This window comes from Diadema setosum, chromosome 1, assembly GCF_964275005.1.
Source record: "Diadema setosum chromosome 1, eeDiaSeto1, whole genome shotgun sequence".
In the NCBI taxonomy this organism is placed as follows: Eukaryota; Metazoa; Echinodermata; class Echinoidea; order Diadematoida; family Diadematidae; genus Diadema; species Diadema setosum.
The window spans coordinates 20,045,349-20,070,609 of NC_092685.1; the positions used below are offsets into that span (position 1 = coordinate 20,045,349).

The following is a 25,261-nucleotide window of genomic DNA, read 5'->3' on the forward strand; positions in this document are numbered from 1 at the left end:
GCGAAACGAAATGTACGGCACGGGCTCTGTTTACTCAGCGTGTCGCGGAGACTCAGCTTCGGCATATTCATATCCGCTAGGAGCTGGGTTTTCCACAGTACTGTCAAGCAAATCACGTTTGTTTCTGTCAATGATGTTGCTATTTTGTTTTCTCTTGTACACAGCACTCTCTTCACGTCACTAATCCAGGAGACAAGTGGTTTCGATCTCCAGTCCGTGGTGTAAAAAGTGTAATTTTTGACCTTGACAACCAATGACAACGTACACAACGACACAGTGAAAGCATCTTTACAGTTTATACGGCTTCTATGCTCCTTTAGTTTCGTATAGCTTTTTTGTCTTCTTCTTCTTCTTTTAATGCAGCTGTTTGGCCACAGTTTCCATAAGAACTAATGTCATTTCATTGAACAACAAGGGGGGGGGGGGGGAATAACAGCTCTACACTAGTAGACCTGTCAGTATGCGGGCAGTCACCCGGTAATCACCCAAGTACTAGCATTACATATAATATTGTGGGTTTTGTTTTTTTTTTCCCCCAGGTGCCCCTCCTTTTAGCTAAACCAATGATCAGTATTCAGACGCCCCCCCCCCCCATTTATTATCATTTTTTTTTGAAAATAAATAAGAGCGGAAACGGTTTTTGCTTTTTGTTTTTTTGTTTTTTCTTCTTTTTTTCTTTTTTTTTTTTTCCTTGCTTGCCGAAGAAACCCGGAAGTGGGAAGAGTTGCACTGTATGGGAGCCTTTATTTTTTCTTTCTCTTTTGCTTGTCAGCTTATTAAACCCGGAAGAGGCACCAGAAATATTTGTTTTCACATATAGATTATAGGCCCGCTGTCATGGTTGATGATAATTGTCAAGGTCATTTAAATGTTTTATGTATAGATGATGTCATTTCATTATTTTTTTTTCTTAAAATTAGTCACAGCATTGCGAGTTATTAGACGCATATTGTCATAACTGCAAATATTTAATAATGTCATAAATTTTGTTTCATTGTTTAGTTAAATTATGCCATCGTTATGTTTTTCTTAATTTTTTTTTTTTTTTTTTTTTTGGCTACCAAAATATGCAACTATACAAGAAAAGAGTTAGTATCGAGCCTTGTATTTTATTTTATTCATACCCTAGCTTGGACATCATGTGTTTTTTTTTTCTTTCTTTTTTTTTCGATGAGTGAATTATGAAATAATAATACTTCATTGTGGCTTTTATGATCGTAGGGTTAGTTTGTCATCTTCCAATTAAAGTGATAAACATTGACATTTTCTTCTTTTTGGTTGTCCTTAATTATTTGATTATTTTCTAGGAATGTGCAAATTGTCACTGGGAACATGATAAAATCTAATGTATTGTATGCAGTTATTACAAGCAAATGGCAATAGTTATCAATACTTGGGATAAAGTCTGGATAGCCTTGGAAATAAATCTCCTTATACATTTCTTTTGTCATGCAAATAAATTAGATTGGAAATGTATATAATGACTTTAAGCAGGGCTCGACACTAACGGTGGCCCGGTGGCCCAGGGCCACCAAAAACGCACGTCAGGCCACCAAAATTTCAGAAATGAAGAATTTGGTGGCCTGATCGGGCCACCAAAAAAGGTCGGATGTTTGCCTTTGGGCCACCAAAAATAAAAGTTAGTGTGGAACTTTAAATATGACAATATAAGGCATCTGACCTATACAGATGTCTGATTGCCACCACAAATTTTTATTATATTATTTAATTATTATTCTATAAGAAACGGGCATAATTAAAGAAGAAATGTAGGGATAATTAATTTGGCAGACAATTTTACTGCATGCATTTCGCTATTATCTGCTAAAATACTTATGCATAAAAAATCATAACGATTTTAATGTAATTAGAACAGAAAACAATGGAAATATTTTACAGAGGAAGACATAAGCGTATCAAAATGTCAAGCAACGTACATTTAGCACTGATTTATTGTTGCAGTACATAAGTGGTTTAGAGCCATCTATCTTTCGATGGCTCTGGAATGGTTATTCAATAGCGCCACCTTGTGCTATTTTTTCTGAACTTTTCCACGCAAATCGTTTACTTTGTGCAATCTTATCAGGATTATAGTTTCAAGTTTTCCTTTCCTCCTCCTCCTCCTCCTCCTCTTCCTCCTTCTCCTTCCCCTCCTCATCTTCCTTCTTTTATCTTATTATCTTATAACTAATGCTATGGTGATGGTAAACAATACAGAAAACATCTTTATTGCCTAAAGAATTACTGAATATATATTTTACATCATGATTATGTTTGCCTTTACAAAAATTAAAAAGCAAAAGGTTGCGAATATTCTGAGTAGATCGTAATTTGTTTTGCTTTGGGTTTTTTTTTTTTTTTTTAATAAAGGGTATGCCAGAGAGAGTGAAGATTAATTTTGTTTGAAAAATAAAAAGAAAAAGGGGCAAAATGGTCGAAAGGGAGATATCATGGACTCAGCTCTTGTTCCAATCAGTGTTATCACACAAATGGTGTGACGGCCCTCTAATGTGAAGCCATGCATTACTCAGTTCATATAGTACTTAACGGGAAAGATGCTCGTATATTATTATTTTTGCAGTAACGCTGATGGTGGAAACGTTTTGACGTGCCTAAACGGGTCTAGTAAGATCTAAAGAATGAACTAACGAATACTTGTTGTATCATTAAGCAACGAATATAAAGACGAGCTTAACTAAGAAGAAAGTTGACATTACGACATAGCCATATAATTATGATTATGTGTCGCACGTTTATTCAATTCAATTCAATTCAATTCAATTCAATTCAATTCAATTCAATTCAAAAGTTTATTTATTTCCATCGAAGAACAAAAAGAAAACATGATTTAAAGCGGTACAACTTGTCAATCTATAACATTCATTCATCTGATAAGGACAGTTCGTCGAATGCAATATCTTATAAAATATATTCACGAATGATAATAAAAATCATTAAAAAAAGAAACAATGTACACTTTGTCATGGTAGCAAAAAAAAAAAAGTAAGTTATCAGAACAACGGAAAGAAGTGTTCCACTAAAAAGCCAAGCTTGTAGGACGTGGAATGTAAATAACGACAGCACCAATATACCAACAAAATAAATTTACATTCAATTCATAATACATTATGTACATTGTGCATTATGATTGTGATCACGTTTATCACGTGCAATGCAAATGCATGGATCCCGCATCGCCGGCGTTGGAAGAGAAAGAGAATTCGCGAAGAGGGAAGGGGGGGGGGGGGGTGGATGGAGAGGGAGAGGGCGAGATGAGAGGGAGAGGGAGACGGAGAGGTAGAGAGTGAGGAGGATGTATCACATTCATCACAAGCGATTAGCTTCGGTTAACGAGCATATAGAGATTATTATGTATAAACTTTTAACGATCATTACCTTGCCATAAACAATAAACCATATTGTGTACTAGTGTACAGGCTAACGGCCTGAGGGATTTGAGACTCATATTTACACTGAGCAAAAGAAAAAAGAAAAAATAAACATTACAACGACCGCTAAAGATTTTTTTTTTTTTTCAATCCTCTTGGGAAGAGAGATGACAAAAGAACAGCCCATTATCGCATATAAAAACAACGCAAATACAATGAACTCAATGCGACATAATTATTGTCGAGATAAGAGAGCCGTTTCTTCACTATATACGAATCCACTATGGGTGTGATCAAAATAAGTGTCCAAACGCATGTGTTTCTTCTTACCTGCTTCATTCACATCACAGGGCCACCAAAGCAATATCACTGTCACATGATGCTTACACTATTCCCATTAGATTGATCTTCATCTTCAATCATTCATTAGCTGTGCAATCTTCTCGTAATATTGCGTACTGTACAGGTCACTTTGTAATTTTCTTTTATTATGTTCTGTGGAAGAAAAAGTAAAAATGAATTCAGTTGAATTTTCATGTCCATGCCTTATCCTCCATCAATTTGATCAATATCACTATCAAAGGCACGGTATAATATAATTAACTGAGAAAATCTTCTGATGGCATAAAAGTACAGGTGTGATATATCTATAGCGGAAAAATGTCGGGAATTTCTTGTAATAAGATTTAATGTTTGTAAGTTTGGTATTACCGGACAAGCTATTTATGTATTTTAACACTCTAGTAATTGTTTATCTTTGTTTTCTTCTTAGCAGATTAACATCCAGTAACAGAGAGTTTCACTCTATCACTAATAATGATATCTACTATAATTTTAACAAGTGCACATGGTTACAGCATTCTTCAAACGCTGAGATATTGAACACTTTTCCCCCATATATATACAAATGAAAGAATAGATTACTACTACTTCCATGAGCAACAGTATAAACACCACCCTGGTATAAAGTAGGAAAATCCACATGAGAGGACGAGAGCTATCCTATCAATACGACTATGCATGGATGGGGTTGGATGAGGTCGTAAACCTGTATGCCTGCTTTGATTACGTAAGCCTATTACAAATGTTTTCCTATGACAGGAATCCATCGACGATCGTGACGATACTACTGTTATGTCTCGCAATCAGTTCTTTCTTGGAATTCATTCGTGCTTTCCATTGACTCTTCTTCCATTTGCAAGCAATGAATGAAGGCTTACAACACTTCTCATTACAAAAATGAGGACATCGTCGGCACTATCGACATTTTAATTAAAGGGATGGTATAGTTTTGGTAGGGATTGGACATCAGATTTGTGTGTTTGTGTGTGCGTGTGTGTGTGTGCGCGCGCGCGTGCGTGTGTGTGTGTGTGTGTGTTTGTGTGTGTTTGTTTGTGTGTGTGTGTGTGTGTGTTTGTGTTTACGTTATTTTGATTAATATCTTTTTTTTTCTGCCATGAGTGACATATTTTTTTCCATTTAATTCATTTCAAAGCCTCTTATCTGACAATATTCTCAGTGTCTTGTGTGTTGTAGCTTTGATGTTGTTTGTTTGGTCTGATGTAGTTTTTGTCAGCTTTATTATCGTAATGTCCCAGTAGCTGATATGAATTGGAAATGCTCATTTACAAATACCAGGAATAATCTAAACTATTCTATATAAAGATTATGACAAGTTAGTATCTTCCTGATGGGGGCATCACAGAAATGGAAAGACATTTAAAAAAAAAATCCTGTAGATCATTCACTATCATCCATCTAAAGGAGATAGGACTGGTAATGGTCAATGCCCCGAATGTTAGTTATCTCCCACAGTTGCCCATGCCGGAAGGTGCCACGCCTTACACCAAGGAACCAATCAAGTGCTCGGAAGGCGTGGCTTTGATTTCCATCACATTGCGATGCCATGTGTTTTGACGCAATGCATCTCTTGTGCCATTCAAAGTCTCCAGGCATCAACACAGCAAGCAGTGCAGAATGACTGCCGAGGGATCTGGCGCAGCGGGCAATCAAGCAATAATGTTTAATCAGCCGCCACAGAGGGGAATCTGACCTTTCTCACATCTGTAGACAGTCCATATTTCTTCCATGCTTGATTGTGCGACAGATACACGTCTGTTTGTGTGCACAAGCGAGATTCACGTTGCCGTTGACGTCTGCTGTCGGCGACGATGTAACTCCAGCTCAGCGACGTCACACAAAAACCAAGTGTAGACCCTAATATTGGATGCCTCGTTCGAGCTGTGGATCATTCTCGCGGTTATCATATTATATGACTTTCCCCTTAAAAAGACAGTTGAGCTTGAATCCTCGATAGCACATGAATCATCGAATATGATGAAGGATATCGAGGAATAAGTTCTATCATAGACATTCTCTCCTGGTTTATCATCAAAATCGAAGAAGTGCATGTCATTGATAATGATCAGTTTATTAATGGAACATCAGTGTAATTAGCAATATAAAAATATAATCATCATGATTATCAGATGGAGTTTGTCCACGTACACTTTACAGTTTACTGAGAGAAAATTTCATATGAAATAAGTCTTTGTTTCATTATTTCCATAAAGAAATAGCGACATATTGCGATTCATATGAAATTTTCTCTCAGTAAACTGTAAAGTGTACGTGGACAAACTCCATCTGATAATCATGATGATTATATTTTTATATTGCTAATTACACTGATGAATGATTTGATTAGAATTATATGTGCCATACATTATAAATTTGGTGTAACTAGTCCAGGAAAAGAGTAATGGAGAGAAAGAAAAATGTATTTTCATTATAGGACATGAACGATAGGGACTTGCTTATACAGTTAATATCATAAAATTGCTACAAATTACATCTGCAGCATACAGTAATGCATCACGTTACGAAAAACACAGTGGCCGTAGAATGGGGAGGGGGCGCTGCAGCCCTTCCCCACAAGCACACTTTTGGCTCTTACCAAAAGAAGAAGAAGAAAAAGAAGAAGAAGAAAAAGAAGAAGAAGAAGAAGAAGAAGAAAAGAAAACACGAAAAAAAAAAATAGAAGAAGAAGGAGAAAAAAATCAAACACACAAGAAGTCACACAACTTCGAAAGCGCTACGCCCAGAGATTCTTCCCATTGAAGCGGGGGGGGGGGGGGGGGATAATACCCATCATCCCTTGACCCAACCACGACTACCATCCACAGCTAATTACAAATATCAATTTTCTCCACCCGGATGTTCACTGCTCGAAAGTGTCATAGAACTTAGCTTAAAGCAATGCTGGCAAAACTAGATGCCGATGACGTTGATGGTTTCGTTAAGACCGAGCTAACTTTACTTTCCGCATATTATGTTTGGGATTTTGAATTCCCAAGACGTGCTAATAATGTTTATAGAGCACGTTTGAAAAGTCGACATATTTATAGACTTATGCTTGTCAGTGCATGATTAATGGTGACAAGGTGGGATATTGATACACTTTCTTGGTTCTAAAGGGGATCTTGTTTAACAAACCAATACAAATGAAAAAAAAATCAAACAAACATAATTTTTTGGAGTGAAAATCAATTCATTGTGCAACAATGTGTTACCCCGTGTGTTTACCGCATCCTACCTGATGGAACAGAAGTATTAAGACTATTATGATCAGCTGATACATTGCTATTTATGTCCAAACAATCAAGAAACACTATACAATTGATTGTTCACACTGAAACACTATCCCTTTACCTTCTAAATATTTTGCGTCTTTCCCAGGGACTATTATTGATTGTGCTATGATCACCAGTGCAGACAAAACGCATGAACTGGACGATTTTTGTTTCGAAATCTTGATCATGCTGATACACTTTCTAACAAACAACTGACAGACCGGTGGTTTATTATAACTATCTTAATAACATCAAATATATTTTACAGTAAATAAGAGAAGAAAGAAAAAGCCGTCATGAATACAATTCATTTCTTGACTGGAAGACTATAACGCTGATTGAAATCTATTCTTAGAGCAAGTAAAAAGCAAGATTAGGTGATTTTTCAACTTCATCAATCCTCTTATTTTTCTTTGTATTACCACAATAATCTATTAAGTTGCAATTATATACTAGTATGAGGAGCTTAGAAACGATATCGCCTGTCGAAGGATAAATGAAAAAGGATAAATGAAAAATGTCATTTACAAGTGCTTGAGAAATGTGATAATAATCTTAATTGTTAATATTTTTATTATGATTATCTTCATCATCCAGTGGTTGTTGTCATCATACATAGACCGATAATCAGTAACTTTAATTTTCAATAAAGCCACTGACGCATTATGCACATGATACAAGCTTGGTAATTACAAAATATTATATCCATGTTTATATGAATGTGACTTCACGATTTACTGGGTTCTATTATAGAGTGCTGATATTCTATATCACAATAATTTACTCGTCATGCTATATTATTACTGTCCCCCTGCAATGTGTGAAGTTTTACTGTTTCCATGATTGAGCATGCGTGCTTGTGCAGTCGACGACCCCATTCCGCAATCCAAATTGAAAAAAAAAAGGCGAAATGGGCCTTCATCTATCATCACGATTTAAAGTTAAGGCCATATTGTAGATGAGATACTCTGGAAGCGCTGAGGATGCATTTTGACATTCTGCATACTCTTGACGTCTTGGTGCTGTAATTTATCTACACAATACGGTAGGTAATGGATGTGTTCTTCATTGATGATGGTATCATTGTTATTCTTGGATTCTCAGTAAACAAACAAACCAAGTGTATTTTCAGCACCCTGAAAATAAAGGACGCTGTGATATGAATTAACCTAAAACTTAAACATTGTTTTGCGATTGTGCTCTTTAATGCAGAGCTACAGCATACGTTAATCCATTAATTTTGATATCGTAAGCAACTTTTAAAAACCAAAGGAAAATGATATCCACAATATCGTTTACTTTTGCGCTTATTCCTCAATAAGCATGACAATATTATAGTATACAAATAAAATACCATAATGCCTTGATAATTTTTAAACCAGAAGCTCGAAATTAGCCAGAGTATATTTGTTTTATGTTTTGGAGAAAAAGATTCTTCACAAAAGAAGGGAAAAAATGAGGCGAGAAGTCGTGTGGTTTGATGACTTAGTTATGTTTTTGAGGGATCCTATCACAGCGACCGTATAATACGAAGCAAGGCACGATGTCAGATTGCTTTGTGACCTCACAATTGCTGTGTGACTTTTCTCAAAGTGATCGTACGAAGCAACGGGAGATGTCCCAGTTGCTTTTTAATAATAATAATATCAATAATAATAGTAGTAGGAGTAGTAGTAGTAATAATAATAATAATGATGATAATAATAATAATAAGAAGAAGAATAATAGTAATAATTATGATAACAATAATAACAATAATGGTAGCTATACTTGTAAAGCGCACAGGTCCACCTTACAGTTATGGCGCTTCAAAAATGAAAAGATAGATATTTTATATACACATACAATCCATGTTCAAACATGACAACAGAGAAGAAAATGGCAAACAACAAACAAACACATGATCAAATAAAGAATACAATTGTTCCGAACATTATACACAGCAATATCATAGTCCTCAGTGTGAGAGGAATAGATACGTTATAAGTTTGGATTTGAATGTTTCTGTAGATGGCATAGTTGCCTTAACTGAATAGGTAACTGCTTCCTCAATTTTGATCTGAACGAAGCAAGCGGATCACCCCATCCATGTTTTACTCCGGGTGTTTGGAGTAACAATGCATCTGATGGTGAACGTACAGACTTCGTGTCGGACTGTATTTTTGAACAGAGTCACGTAGGTATACGGGGGAAAAGAATGAACTGAATGATGTACTAATAACAGAATCTTGGCAATAATCCTTTTGTCGATATACAGATAACCAATGTATAAGGAACGGAGAATTGGTGATATGGAATCAAACTTATAAGTAAACGTTAACAACCGGGCAGCAGAATTTTGCAACATCCTTTGTGACATCCTTCACAAATAATAACAGTGAGGCCTCCACAACAAGCGTCATGGCAACATTCTGAAGTACTAGTAGTATACAAATAGTTTCTGGTTATAACGATGGACATGCCAAAATAGTACTATTGGAGGCACCGAGGACCGTATAGTTTAGCCATCAGAAACTCGAAATTAGCAGAGTATATAGACCCTACATGTAATCTTTAAAAAAAAAAAATATTGTGGATTAAAGATTTGAACAAAAGAAGGGGGAATGTGAGGCGAGAAAGTTATGTGTGGTGGATGAAATTTTGTGGAGGAATCACACTGACCGTATGAAGTGTTTTGCTGGAAAGTGTTACATTTCACAGAGTGACGGTACGAGGCAGTGCGCGATGTCAGAATTGCTTTGTGTCATCATTTCACGAAATTGTATAACTACATGCATTTGGAAAATGACATTGCCATAGAAAGTGACGTCATTTTGCAAATAGTTCGCCATGGAGTGTCAAACATGCCAACATTCTGACATATCTGAAAGTATATACGTGAAGCCCCTTCAACCAAACACCAGAGGATAAAATTATTCAAAATGATAATACAATCCAGTGCACTAAAAAACGAAGTCCATGGGACCGGCAGTTTCCTTTCGTTATTTCGAAATTTCATTATATCTGCTTGATTGAATTTATGATGTAAACACGCAAGCCATGCGCATATTGTATGTTGTGTATAATGTTTTTAATATACGCAGGAAAGCAATGTTAAGATGGGTGCTATCTCATTAATTTCGTTTAAGTTTTCATATTAAGAGATAGTATGAAGTTGTTTGTGCTTTCATGTCTACTTTGAAAATACATGTATAAAATGTGATGGTTTTAGGATACGGCTCCTGTTCGTTATTCTATGATGATCGTTATTCCGAATGCTCGTTAATCCGAAAATGGTAAAACGTTCGTTATTCCGTATAGGTTCGTCGTTCGAAGGTTCGTTATTCCGAAAATGAGATAAGATTAGTTATTTCGAGGCTTCGGTAATCCGAAAATGAAATGAGGTCTGAAGGTTCTTACGATTGTAGCCTTACTCTTGTCAGTGCATGATTAATGGTGATAAAGTTGATATGCTTTCTCGGTTCTTGATCTTGTTCGATGTTTAACAACCAGTGCAAATTAAAAAAAATAACAAACATGATTTTGAGGAGTGAAAATCAATCCATTGTGCAACAATGTGTTACCCCGTGTGTTACCGCATTTTGCATCTGATGGAACAAAAGTACAAATTCGATGATCAACTGATGAGGGTGATTGCTGTGTCCGAACAATCAAGAAACACTGTATACAATGATCGTTCACACTTGAACACTATCCCTTTATCTTCTGAATATTTTGTGTCTTTCCCAGGGACTAATTATTGATTGTACTACAGTGCAGACAAAACGCATTAAATGAACGATTTTTGTTTCGAAATCTTGATCATGCTGATACACTTTCTAACAAACAACTGACAGAACGGCGGTACATTATAACTATCATAATTATTACATTATATATATTTTATAGTAAATATGATTGTATGTCCAAAAAAAAAGATAAAAGGTCTGTAATTTCGAAGTCTTATCAGTGTACTCACCCTTCTTTAACCTTATATTAATTTTATTCCATGTTCCGATTAACGACACTTCTGATCGAAAAACGAAGATTCTTGTCATTTTCGGATTACGAATCATAGTAATAACGAACGTTATTTCATTTTCAGATTGACAAACCCTGTAGGAATAACACCAATATTATACCGTTCGCAATAACAAACTCTTTTTCATTTCCAAATTAACGAACATCTAGGTATCATATGGAATATGGAGGAGGGGGTTAATCGATAATGTCTACCAAAGTGTAAATGTATGATTATTTACTGGTACGTCGGCATGGTGTGAACAAAATGTGAAAGTGGACTGTGTTCATTAGTTTGATAGGGATAATCAAGTTAGTGTCGTACGTTGAATTAAAACCCTTTCGTTATTCATTAATGTTATCTTAATTGTTCTGTTTTTGAAACGACAGTATTCATCATTACCCGGCAAGACAATATAAATCCATCTCTTCAATAACATCTCAGTTGAGAACACTATATTCATGCAAAGAGCATACTTCTGTTCCAGTATTTTGGAATTCCTTATCATCAGACAAAACAATCCCCAAGTTTGCTCTCATTCAAGGGCAAATCGAAAGAATATCCATGCAAATGTAGATATAAACTCTCTTTATTTCTGCTCCCTCCTCTCTTTCTACTTGCTATACCTATGCAAGTCATTGTTCTGTTGTAATTATTTGCCCTCAATATATTTATTAATATAAATCTCTGTTGAGAACCCATGCATGGAACATTAGTTTGCACTGGTCCATCATTTTAGAATTCCTTACCAGCTGACATTAAAAATCCCCAAACTGTTCTCATTCAAGAGCATAGAAAGATCATTTGATAATAATATGCTAATATGGATAATTAACTCTCTTTATATTTCGGCCCCTGTATTATCTCTCTATACTTGCTACGCATTATCAGTGTTTTATTGCTGATATAGATCTTAGCACTCAATGTAATCTTGACAGTTATTATTTTCATGAATATTTTAGGGTAAAAAAACAAAACAGCTGCGTCTATAGTATGATAATCTCAAATAAAAGTTGTTTATTTTAGTGTATATGATTACGTACAGTTACTATGAGAAAAAAAAATACATAACATAGGCAATATTGTGTACATTTCCCGTAGTTCTGGCCACTAGTAATATGCAAACTATAGATGCTTCTTTATTCTTCCATGTTAATAATATTGTTTTTTTTTTTGCCAGTTCAAGAAGAACTAATATTATGTTATATTTATACATAATTAGATTATTTTTCTTAATGATTTGTAAGGCTGTTTCATTGTTTATCATGTATGTGTATTTGGAAAAATAAATCACATCAAATCAAATCAAATCTACGCCATATTCTCCTTTTCTTTCAAGCATTCATTATTGATGAAACCATGCAAGTCATCCGTTAATTTCCTGTGTTTATTCACGCTTTCGATGGTAGTAAATGATACTGTTTATTCTGAGTGTACCTCACTGAATCATTAATCATTGACTATTTTCTTTGTTAGTTATATATCTATTCATCCATCCATTCGTTGCTTCACCCTCCTTCTCCAGCATGTTGATAGCAGGCAGGCTATGATATTAGACTGATAGTTACTTCGAACATTTCCCGGCATTTTATGGAACAGACTTCATGTGTTGTGTGTATTTCCGTAAAAAGAGATAGGCCTAGAATAACTCATATTAAACTTTATTTCTGGTTGAGACCTAACGTCAGGTTTCTAACATTTTTGGTGACATAATGAAAAACCTCTTATGAAATGTGTTTTAAAGAGCATGTAATGCAAAGAGGAATTCAACGTTTATTTGATGAAAATCGATTTTTGTATGGCTGAGATATCCAAAACAGAGCGATCCTAATAAAAGGTGGGACCCACCTTTTATTATGGTTGCTTTGTTTTACTTTATTTTTTGAGGTCTCAGCCATTCCAAAACAGACTTCCATCAAATAAACTTTGAATTCATCTTAGAACGGTATGCTCTGTACTACTTCATAAGTGGTTTCTATTTCGCAAAAAGTTAAAAGCTCAATCCTCATCGCCACCAATACTGTAGGGGGAATTATAGTGTGACATACTAGTACATAGTGATCAGACTCTACATAATAAATAGGGGATGCATGAGCTGCTATGCATGCCTGATAATATTTACTCCAAAGAGAATGTTCAATAATGAATGACTGGCAAACAGCTATCAGTAATGATAATGTTGATTATAGCCCTCTATCAGTGCAGCCCACGTTCCGGGATTGGAAACGAGTTTAATTTCCGGTCAATTTGTCCCATTGGGACAATACCCTGTAATCGTGAAATCAAATCCCGAATGCGGAGTGATTGATTTAATCTGGCGATTTTGAGCTTACGTACACCTCTTTCCCAAGTCAAATTTTATTAACCTCCAAGCGAACAATGTAAAACTATAGGGCTTAAACGAATAACAACAACGAAGATAGCGTCTACCTGAAAGGGGTACATCGACAATAGGCATAATAGATATAGATAGATATATAGATATAGAGGCGTAATTCTAGATCATTCTTATACGACAATTTATTAACACTCATGGAAATAACATGTGATGAAAATTAAGGTGGCATAAGTGAAAACTGTATGTGTGATCTTGAATGCTTTTTGTACCAATATCACTTTAGCCCAGATAAAAATAAAGGAAATTTCATTAAAAATTATTCCTTTTTATAGCACCGTTTGATTTCATTATTAATTTCGCCCCGTTTAAAAACCATACTGTGCTGACGCATAACACAAATGGAATCACCGCCCTGCATAACGACACGAGCCGATCTGTGGCCATGAAGGGAATGGATATGCATTATAAATGCATGATGTTGACTAGTGTTGATTCAAATACTCTGATCATCACTTATGTGGCAAAAGAAAAAAAAAATCTTAATATACGTTGTGCCATGTAATAGCCCCAACTGTGATTTTTCTTCAGGATTACCTTCCAAACCAAAATCATATCAATGACATCATTTTGCCAATCACTGGTGAAAGTACTAATTAGATTAACAAAATACATTGGAGTACACCATCCCTGGTAAAATAGGATTAACATTAGCTTGCACCATTCCTGCGGTGCCTTTTCTTATCAACAGAAACATAAAACATACGATGCTCAGTGTGATACCCACGGTGATTGATTGTTTAAAGGGATAGTATAGTTTTGGTTGAGACTGATATTGACGTCTTAACTTTTAGTGAGATAATCAGAAACTACATACTTATGATACAGAGCACACAATTCAAAGAGGAATTTAAAGTTAGATATTGATGAAAATTGGTTTTGAAATTCAATTCAAATTCAATCTAAAGGAAATTTCATTTCCAGCATGTTTGTTGTTGCACAAATTCAATGAAAAAAAATGTACAAAAATGAAAACAAAACGAAATGGCTGAGGTATCCAAAAACAAAGAGTTCTTATTCCTAATAAAAGGTGGGTCCCACCTTTATTAGGACCATTTTGTTTTGCTTTGTTTTTGGATATCTCAGCCAATTAACAACTAACTTTCATCTAATAAACTTTGAATTCCTCTTAGAAATGTGCGCTTTATGATATTTCATATAGGAGGTTTATGATTATCTCGCAAAAAGTTAAAACCCTATCCCATCCCAGGCTCAACCAAAACTATACAGACACATGCAGAACATGGAAGGCCGCAATGCAGACAGCATTGTCAGCACCTTGATATGTCATGAATTAAAAGCTAATCTGTTACAGCCATGTCGATTTCATTTCAAACATTAAATTTTGCTTACAATTCAATCTCTTGTCACGAGTGTGCAACTGTAAAGCTTGCAGTAAGCATCATCATTCTTGTGTTTGTTATTGTTATTATTTTTTTTTTTTAATCATGCATCAATATACAGTACTGGTAATCGGCGGATCCAGAGGGGGCGCACCGAGCGCGCGCCCCCTCTTTATTTTTGGTTAAAACAAAAGAAATAACAAGGAGAAAAATGGGGGGGGGGGGGTGCCTGTTTAATTTCGTAAAGGTGCCTCCCCTTTACGGAATTCCTGGATCCGCCCCTAAGTTGATAAGTGCTTAAAACGATTGTACTGCTGCAGTTGACCTAAGATGAAGTACTTAAGTAGTGGAAAAGGCCATGGGGTGGTGGTGGAAGAGGAGCTAGATGAGGGTAAAATATAGAACTCCCACGGAACCTCTCTACTCTCTCATTTCCCTTTAGATAGCATTAATTCGCTGTATTTTCTCAGGATTCTCAATAGGTGAGAAAAAGACAATGAACTTTCATTTTCAGACAGGCAAACAACAAAGGCTTCAACAAGTAAGTGGAACGGATTAAAATTACGAGTGCTTTTGACAGGTCATGGCTGGTGCTTCGTTCGCCACCAACGCGAGGCGTGCTTTTCGCGTGCGTGTGTACATCACACATTTTGCTTGCAGCCAAGCCCCCACCCTCTCGAAGCCGTCACCGCACCACCCAACGCAGTGTGTGAGCTTGCTCTTCGAGTGAGAGACGAGCTTGCCTAGCCTAGCCTGCCGAGACAGAGGAGTCGCGTGGGGGCATTTGCTTACCATCAGTATACAGTGTACATCTCAATCTGTCTGTAAATGCTCGCTGCACGTCACCGCGATAAACGAGAAACACGCCTTGGAAGGAAGCGATTAATTTCGTTTTGTAGGAGTAGAGATTAGGGATATCATAACACAGTTATTCTGACGAGAGCAGAGATTATAAACACTTGGACTACTGGTCGACGTATCGGCAATAACGGTTTGTTTTTGCACAGAAATCGTGTGCATTGTCGTCTGATTCGTACAGATTGTGTGATTGCTCAAGCGTGTGGAAGAAAGAAAAAAAATAGCACAAAGATTTGACGCACGTGTGAACACGATTTGCTTGGCTGAGTGTGTATCGAACCCATGCGAAGGAAGCGGACAGAAGTCATCGAAAAGTTGCTTTGGACAGAATCGTTTGCATCCTAGGGGCAAGACACAAGATGGGGAAATTGTTCAGCAAGAATCGCCAGTATGACTTAAAAAAATCGGACGAGTCAGCCACCACTGATTCTGGTAAAAATGGAGGAGGTGTCAAAGTAACATCAGTGACTCAGGATGAAGACAAACCAGACGAGCCGGTAGCGGACGCAGCATCACCAACTGATGCAGCTGCAGCTGATGCTGCTGCTAAGGTATAAATTAATTAATCTTCTGCAAGTGGTGTCTTTCACTTTGAAGACTTCACAAATAAAATATGCAATAGGCCCTACATGTCTGTATGTAGTATTTCTACTTCAGTTTTCTTTTGTACAACGTATTATTGGATTTTTTATTGCCAATTTGTATGGTCATCTGATCTGAATTCCATGCAGATTATTTTTAAAAGGTCCTCGATCATGGTGTTAACAGTATAAAGTACTATAACCATGATGTCACATGATATTTCTCTTTCCTGTGTTTTCAGCACATGATGGATCTCTGCACATTGAAATTCTTTGATTGTTGAAGTATTGTTAGACACCCATTGTGATTTGTCCATTTCCATAAATTTCCATCTCTTGGTTTCAAGTCACGATTTGTTGTGGACAAACAATAGCATGACATGAGGGTCAGAGAATATTATCCTTGGGGTACGGAGCAGCATCTGATTTTTTTTCTTTTTTTTTACTTTATCTATGTTTGTCTTGAATCTATCAGTGCCAAAGCACTAGATTACTCTGTACAGACAGTTTTTCCCCCATGTACTGTGTAGCAAACCCCTCATGTACCTTTCTCAGTCCCATATGACTTATATAATGTATGGACACACATCGCGCATCGGTAACCAATGTGAACCATTATACACTCTTGTCATCTTCAAGAGACAAATTTTTATGATGAAATATGAAAAGAACTGAGGTCAAGAAAGCTACCACAATTTGCAGTTTAGAATATTTGGTGATTAAATTATGTGTTGTAACACTCTATGGTCACATTATAGTTGCTACTTTTACTCCCCCCCCCCCCCAAAAAAAAAAAAAATAAAATGAAAATGGCTCCACAAAAGGGCATAATGATAGACTTCAATTTGAATAATCATATCATTCATATTCTCTACATAAGGGAGTAGACTGTCTTGTTACAAGTTTAATCAAAGCTTTCCATTAATGAAGAACTTACATGTTAGACACATGTTTGGTAATGTGGCTGTTTGTTTGAAAAAAAAAAAAAAAAAAAAAAAAAACTTGCCAAGATTGTACCTAAATATAACTTAGTAAAGCAAGTGTGGAAACAAGCAGAGTACTGCTACTTGATATCTCGATTACAATTTGAAACCATAAAAAAAAATGCTCCAGGCAATTTAAAACCAGAAACTCTCTTTTTTATTTATTTATTTATTTATTTATGTATTTATTTCTAGTGTCAGTAAATGTTATCATCATAGGTTTCCATCAAGATTTTATTCAGGACTATGAGTATGATATTAATCATGCAGTTTCATGACACAGTATTCGTTAACATATTTGATATATTTTTCCAATTACGGTACCTCTTTCTCTCATTTTGCTCATATCTGAATTTTGAATGCCAGTGGCTGCCTCAAAAACATGAAAAAGCTTTTACTCACCTTTTGTCTTGTTGTTTTCAGCCAGTCAGGAAAAGTACAAGGAGTTTCACTCAGGACTGGAAGATTTCGCAGAGCGATGAATCAGCGTTAATCACTGATTGGCTGTCAGAAGCCTCTGAAGATAATTTTGAGTCACGTCTCAAGCGGGATTATGTTCTGTAAAGATGACAGGCAGTGGTGGTGGGGTAGATATCATTTGTTTTTGTCATTTATAAAGCTTGAATGAAATCAAATGGTGATTGGTATCTAGATAGATTTTTGAGTATTCTAGATAGGTGACCCAATAAACCAATTAGCTTCATCTTTTTCTTTTTCTTTTCACCATCAGTGTTGAAAGAAGTCCACATGGGCAAATTGTACAAGCAGGTCTTCAGGTCTTTTGTTTATATAGAGACTCTCTATGCGAAACTACATGATCATATGAAATACCATTTCATGAAGAGAATGCCAGGTTGTTTTTTTTTAGGTAGTGAAAGGAAAATATCATAGTGCCGTCAACACTTCTTTTTAATCAAAATCCCAGTGACTGTATGTTGTTCAGTATATGATGTGAGTGCAGTAAGCTATACCATAGAGATTTGCTGACCATTATTTTACAAGTGCTGTCATTCAGATGCTCTAGCAATTAGCATTGTATGCTAGTGAAAGCTTTAGCATTCGCTAAGAAGCTATGCAGATATTGTCAATAACAAATGATTAAAAAGCAACATTTGTTCAGCAAAAGGAACCTCGGTGTCATCTTATCCACAGCTGATGTCTGAGTAGATTTTGTTTAATTTTTTTTTTAACAACCACCACCACCACCATCAAATAAATAAATAAATAAATAAATAAATAAATGGATAATGAAATAAAAAATGAAAGCTGGTGATGTTGTAGGGCCTACTTAGATTTCACGAGTCATAGGAAGTGCTTTTATCATGAGTGAGAGTCCATGAAATTTTTAATCAGTGAAAGGACAGGTGAGTAGTATTCTTGATGATGACCAGAGACTCGGAGCAAGTCACTTTCAGAATGGTTGTGACTCATGTTGTATTCCTACCTCCTTTCATGGAGCTGTGATTACCAAGGGCATTGCATGTGTTGAGTCAGTGTGGAATGTCCAGCAGAGGCCATTAGTGGTGTTGCACCATTCTCCCAATCCCTACCTCCTGCTTTCAATAGGTGGAAGCCCCATGTCTGTCATTCCGGGTATTGATGACGTAGCATGTTCAGTGTAGATTGGTTCTCAGATGTTCCTGATTCCACAATGCAATTTAAGACATCAACTGCAAGAGTACATGGGTCTATTTGATCTGAAATGCATGATGAGGCAAGTTTGTAGGCCTGTCTATTTCACTGTTTTCAGACCTCCAACTCTTTGAGTGCTTTTGAATAAATTCATGTTTGATTTATTGTAGCTTCATCATATCACATCATATTGACAGTATATTTTGATGTCTTGTCGAAGGCATTCATTTTATACAAGTTTCATATGGATCTTCTATTTGAAGAAGATGGAGCAGCGCAGTCACACTTGCAGCAGTAAAATATGTGAAGTACAATGTACGTGTACATGGGAAATGTTTTGTGCTTATAAATTGTATGACCCTTGGGCTGCAACATAGCAGCACAGGGTGGATTGACCTGTGTTTTATGCCCCTAACTGGCCTCCAGCGTACAACACCATGGCATCTTCATGCTGTGTTACTCTGTGGCACACGCTCACCTCTATTCCAGTGCGGTTTGACACAAATATGCCAAATATCTTGAGACGCTCCTGATAATTTACTGCACTTTTATGCCATGGGTGACTGTGAAACTTGGGGGCATACCTCAAAGGGTCAGATTGGAAGAGTTATTTCAAATCTCCATTTTACAAGCAAAAAAAAAATCTACTTTCACTCTTCATTCCTGCTTTTCTTCAGACCGATGGACTTTTGTTGGTTTGTTTCAGGCATTCTTCAGTGCAGTGTTCATACTTAAATCTTTTACACTTAAATACTTCCCAAAGCAATGAAACTTGCTGTGGAGACAGTGTACTGTATGTCATGTTAAAGGTCTGCTTTCTTCAGATAACAGTAGAAATTGTAGTCAACGCCACGTTGATAGCCATTTAGTTTTAGCTACATTATGTAGAAAGGATCAATATGAATGCACTTGGCATTTTGTGGAAGTTTTTAGTGGTTTGTAAAGGAAATAACAAAATCAGGGAAAAGGAAGTCACTTGTGGTATGTTAGTAAATATCACGGACACAGAGTTAAATTTGAGGTAAGGCCAGTTTTGTATTCTTTACTAAAAAAGCAAACAAAAAAAAAAACAAATTTAAACATTCATGTTTGCTGGCATTTAATTCATGAAATTCATGAATTCTCGCACCTTTCCACTCATGAATAACAAATTATGGGATATTACAACATTGTATCTAATCTTTTAGAAATGCCTGTTTAGTAGGAGAGATAAACAGGATTACTGCCTTTGTGAACAAGTTCCAAGTGTCAGTCAGTTGCAATAAGGTCCAAGTGAGTTTAAACTGTAGCACTGATATTTTATGTGTGATTAAATCCAATGTAATGTGTATCTCAGACAGATACAGTAACTCAATGTCCTTTCCAAAGTGTCTACTTGAAAGAGAGTGCCTGAAAGAGGCAACTTTTCCACTTGGGCATTGTCATTGTGGGTCACTTTTCAAACCTGTTCTGTTTCATTTGTATGCTAATTTAGCCCCGGTGGTAGTTAGATTGTAAACTTATCCTTGATAGACTCCCTTAATTTGCATGCAAAGGAATCTTAAAGGTATCAGGCATATATCCAATTTATATTAATGTTTACTAAAATCAGAATTGAAGGGGTTGCAACAGGAAAAAAAAAAAGGCTTGGCATTCAAAAACTGTAAAGAAAATTGTTTGTTGTTACTTTATTATTTTTTTAATGTTTTGATTCTGTTGAATATCATAACTTGCAAAATTAATCTTACCAGCAGAGCACGGAAATTTACCTGCACAAAAATTTCCACCTTTACAGTAAGTTGTATTCCTAAGGTCTGTCAACATTTACTGCCAGATGCTCAGCCAAGAAAGAAGTATCAATGGAAGCTTTGAAGAAGGTTATCATGTATTCACAGGTAATTTCCTCCATACAATGAAATAGAAAGCACTCTGCCAGTAGTTGTTAATTCTCATCATTGCCATTGGGTGGTTTGTCATCACATTGTGACTTTTCACTCATCATTGTAAACACATTTCATATGAGCTCATGATAGCATTTTATCTTGCTGGACAAGGACTTTCTGGATAAGAGGAAATGAGGTAGTCTGCAATGCTATCAAAAAATTGTGAAGTAAGAAATTGTGTATTTTAGATAGAATTAACATGTTGAACTTGCTGTCATTTAACATGTGACATGTCTATCTTGGTTTGAATCAAAAATAAACCTTTGCATTGCAAGGAAATACAACAAGAGCTACATGTAAGTATAGTCAGGGGGTGTTTCACAAAGAATTAAGTAAATCTTAAAATTTAAAATCAACTTGAAATTATGGTATGCCACTGATATCCTTAAGTTTTATCAACCTTTCAGATCTACGTCAAATTTTTGAATGAGAATATACAGAAAAAAATCTTTTGTCACCTATTTTTTTTTTTTTTTTTATATTGATGGATGTATGAAAAAAAGTCTCCAAAATTGTCTGTTCTTATTAGGAACTCAGAATACAATTGAAGACACACCCAGCAATGCAGCATACAAAAATTGAAATTGATCATAACTTTCAAAATTGGTTTAAATTCTTTGTGAAACACCACTCAGGTAAGAAGATTCAACCATGAATTAAAGTACTTCTAGTAAGCCAGTCAAATGTGTATGGAATGTGGAAAGTATTCAGTCTGAAAGAAATATAGACCCTGGGAAGATTTAATAAATTTTACATCTTATCAATCAAGTAATTTTGATTGATGTACATGCAAAATAACAGAAGTTCCTATAAAAGGATTTGTATAGAAATTACTCACAAAAAAGAAGAAACATTCAAGGGTTCCTTACCCAAATGGTAAGTTGTCATACAGTAATAAACGGAAGTCAAGAAAGATGATCACCTACCCAACACCATCTAGGTATACTCGTAAGGTTTCCAGTTTACAAGTCTGTATTCAAGCGGACTTTGAATGATGAATATCTTTAACCAGCCCATAAACAAACTTTTCATGAATATTTTGCTGTGTCAAGCACCACTGAGCTTTGATAATGCGTATAGCTACATAAATGCTGTGAACATGGAGCATTCCAGCTTACACTTTGTCATCTGATACTAAATCACAGATATGTTTTTGCTTTGTCTGAATCCCATGATTTATAGATTGCTTTATAGTCTCATGAATTGAAATGCTCTTTGAGACATAGATTGGATTATTTACCTCCAGTCTGGATTGAAGAGAATCGTTTGGATGTTTTTGTTTTGGTTTGGTTCCTCTTTTTTTTTTCTTCCTAACTGTAGCTTGGCTAATGGTAATGAGCAGAAGTGGTGTCTGCTAGACTTTGCACTGCCTCAATGGATCCATATTTACAGTACTTCAAGTCAAGTACGAGTACCAGAGAAATGGGCATTTTTCATTCTGCAAACCTGTCGTTATTGATGCTCTGTTTGCACAATTATAAGTGCTTCGTTCAATATGATAGTCACCTTGCTGTAATTAATTCCTTGGAAATTGAAAGGGCTTCCCAAACAGAGTGTCATGCTCGTCTTTAAAAGGAACTGATTGCCAGATATTATGGTTCTGTGGTGTGTTTATTTGTTTGTTTGTTTATTTTTTTAAATCTGAAGATGGCTTGATAGCTCATATTCAGCTGCACTAGCTAATCAATCTTCATTCGCTTCCCATCGCAGTACAATCACAACTAGTGCATGCCTGCTAGAATATAATTGCCCATCAGCACATTTGTGCACTAAAGCGTGATGGTATGATGTTACAGATCCTATTATGTAAAGTCAAGGTTGGCCAAAGTGAGTCCTAACTGCTTGATAGTCATCTCGCAATGGGGCTGCTTGCAAGAGCCTGTAATGTGAGCATTTTCTAAACCATTACTAGGGTTCCCAAATATATTCTGAGTTGGGCCAGCCTTCACAATACATAATTTCCCCACAATACAGCCCCCTCGAAACAAATGTAATACCCCTTTCAGTAGCTCTCTGGTGCGGGCCAGGCCCGAGCTAAATCGTGAAATTTTGGGTTTATGAATGGCATGGGCCATTTTGGCCTGCACCAGGCTTGGGCTATTTTGGCACTGCTGTAGGCTAGCACCAGGAGTGGGCCTAGCGTTGACCAAAGGGTTTATGAACAATAGCGCACCAGGCTCCGGCCAAAATTTGTTGCTTGGTCGAAGGTCATAATTCCCTGAACATGCCTTTGCAGGAACGCGCTTTCAATTACCATGGCAGTTATCCCTTACATAGCAGAGTTCGTGAATGGGTCATGGGAAAAGTAGCGAGGCTCTGCTATTACTGTATACGCCATATATTTTGCGAGTCTAAATTTTCGCGAATCGGGAATTCCAGACGATTTCGCGAGTGGTTAAATTCACGATCATGGAGTCTACTGAACGGAGAAAATACATGTGTACGTCACATCCACATCGGCATCAGAGTCAATATTTTTGCGTGTCTTTGATTTTGCGAATAGCACCTGACTCGCAAAATTCGTGAAAATAAAAACCTCGTGAAATATTCGGCATATACAGTATAAGTTAGTGATCTACTGAACACAATTTTTACTTCTTGGCGCGGGCTATTGTAGCAGGGGCCAGGAGCTGACCAAAAATGCATGAGTTACTAAAAGGGGTACTAATGTTTGAGAATCATCGTTCCTCAAACTTGCATTATCAACCACTTATTAAAGGGTGTCAAAGAATACTCAAAGGGCTTTAACTACCCATACAGAGATAAAAAATAAAAAATCTTCTATCTGAAGGAACTTGACTACAGAGCAGTTTCAAGGTCATGTAGCAAACAGTTATACACAGTATAAATATTCACAGTATAATATGGGAAGCATTGAAGTCTATGGTTTGATTGATTGACAGAATATGTTTTACAGGGTTTCAGGGCTTATGGGGTTTTCAGAACCTTTTAAAGTATGATGCAGGTGGAATCCACTCACAGGAACTGACAGTGATTTTGATTTCAGTGTGGAAGGTTACCATGATTTGAAAATGATACAAAGAAACAGGCATTGATCCAATATGATTTCAAACCCACCGAGAATCCCTCACTAGTACATTTTGATGCATGTGTTGTACCTTTCCTACCAGCTCATTTATTCATGCAAGTAAATACAGTTAGTGACACAATATAATTCACACCCCACCTACGGAACACTCACTGGTACGTGTCTCAGTGAGCTCTGCAGTTAAAATCAGTTTCTCTGGAGTACCAGCATACTGATTCATCCGAGCTATTGTACCGGCCATGGATCACTGCACAGAAAAGGTCCATCTAAAGAGAAGAAAATATTGATTGATCCCATGACAGTGTCACACAAACAAAGGTTTGAAAGTGCTTTTCAGTTGCTGCCAGGACTTTTGAACAAATTATATGTGAGATAACAATTTTGAAAATTCCAGCTTTGGATGTGTGTGTGTGTGTGTGTGTGTGTGTGTGTGTGTGTGTGTCAACATCAGTTTGAAGGGTAACATTTTAAAAATATTCAAGTCACTGTAAATGTATAGGAATATGTAATACTGGTATCTTGTTTCAAATTAAGACATTTATTGGTTGCTATACCCCCAATATTTTACTGACTGCAAATGTCACATGGTCAACGCTCTTTAGTCTAAAATTAACCATTAAAATCTAGACTAGTTTGAAGGGAATTTCTATTGAAATTGTACAGAGAACACTATGAAGCCCCATACATGTAGATTGTGGCTATGGATTTGATTGCAAACACTTGCAAGTTAATGTGTTGTCATCGATCAACTTAACATCCCCCATGCTTCCATCTGTGCTAGATTTTGATATAAATGGATAAAAACAGATTCAAAACATTTGGACTACATTTTTCCATTTTTTTTTTTTTTTTTTTGTGCTGCACAGAAAGAGAAATAGCAATTATGATGAAGGAAGCATTTCTATTCAATGCAATATCCATAGCAAAACAGAAACTTGAAATACAAACAATAACTGAATATTCATAATAGACAGGAAGTTGTACTTCCTGTTTGTGTAGCAGTGAAACTCTTCTTTGAAAGATGTAATACTTTCTGAAGTCAGTTTGTATGAAAGATAAAGGTCATAGCACCTCTTTCTAATTACCAAGAACACTGTCCCCCAGCTTTCTCACTATATTACTGCGTGATTTGCAGTCGATGAAGATGCGTAGAGATGTGTTGAAACCATTAGAAGCCATAATTCACTATTTGCAGATGAAACAAAAACCCAACAGTAGTGCTTTAAAATAGTTCTAAAATGTGAGTTAGGGATAGAAACAACCACTGTAAAAATTTGAATCCGTATGATCGATGTTAAATATTGTTAAACACACAAAATGTGAACAATAGTTATAATAAGAATGCTTCCAGAATAAACCGTATACAGTTATGGTTTATTGAGAAAAATGCTGATATCTCCTCATATTTTAGGCTTTATTGCAAAAATTTTATATGGTAGGATGTTTTGTGATACAACAGACCTACACATATGCATCA

General features: G+C 36.1%; 1 protein-coding gene across 2 annotated transcripts in view; it reads left to right on the forward strand.

Annotated features, from left to right (window-relative positions):
- Positions 1-15,534: 15,534 nt before the first annotated feature.
- LOC140234660 (uncharacterized) overlaps positions 15,535-25,261 on the forward strand; it is a 70,916-nt gene continuing 61,189 nt past the window's right edge. For both annotated transcript variants that reach the window (XM_072314695.1, XM_072314703.1), the window contains exon 1: positions 15,535-16,168. In XM_072314695.1, the coding sequence (XP_072170796.1) occupies positions 15,977-16,168 (192 nt within the window). In that variant the 5' untranslated portion in view covers positions 15,535-15,976. The remainder of the gene's footprint in view (positions 16,169-25,261) is intronic.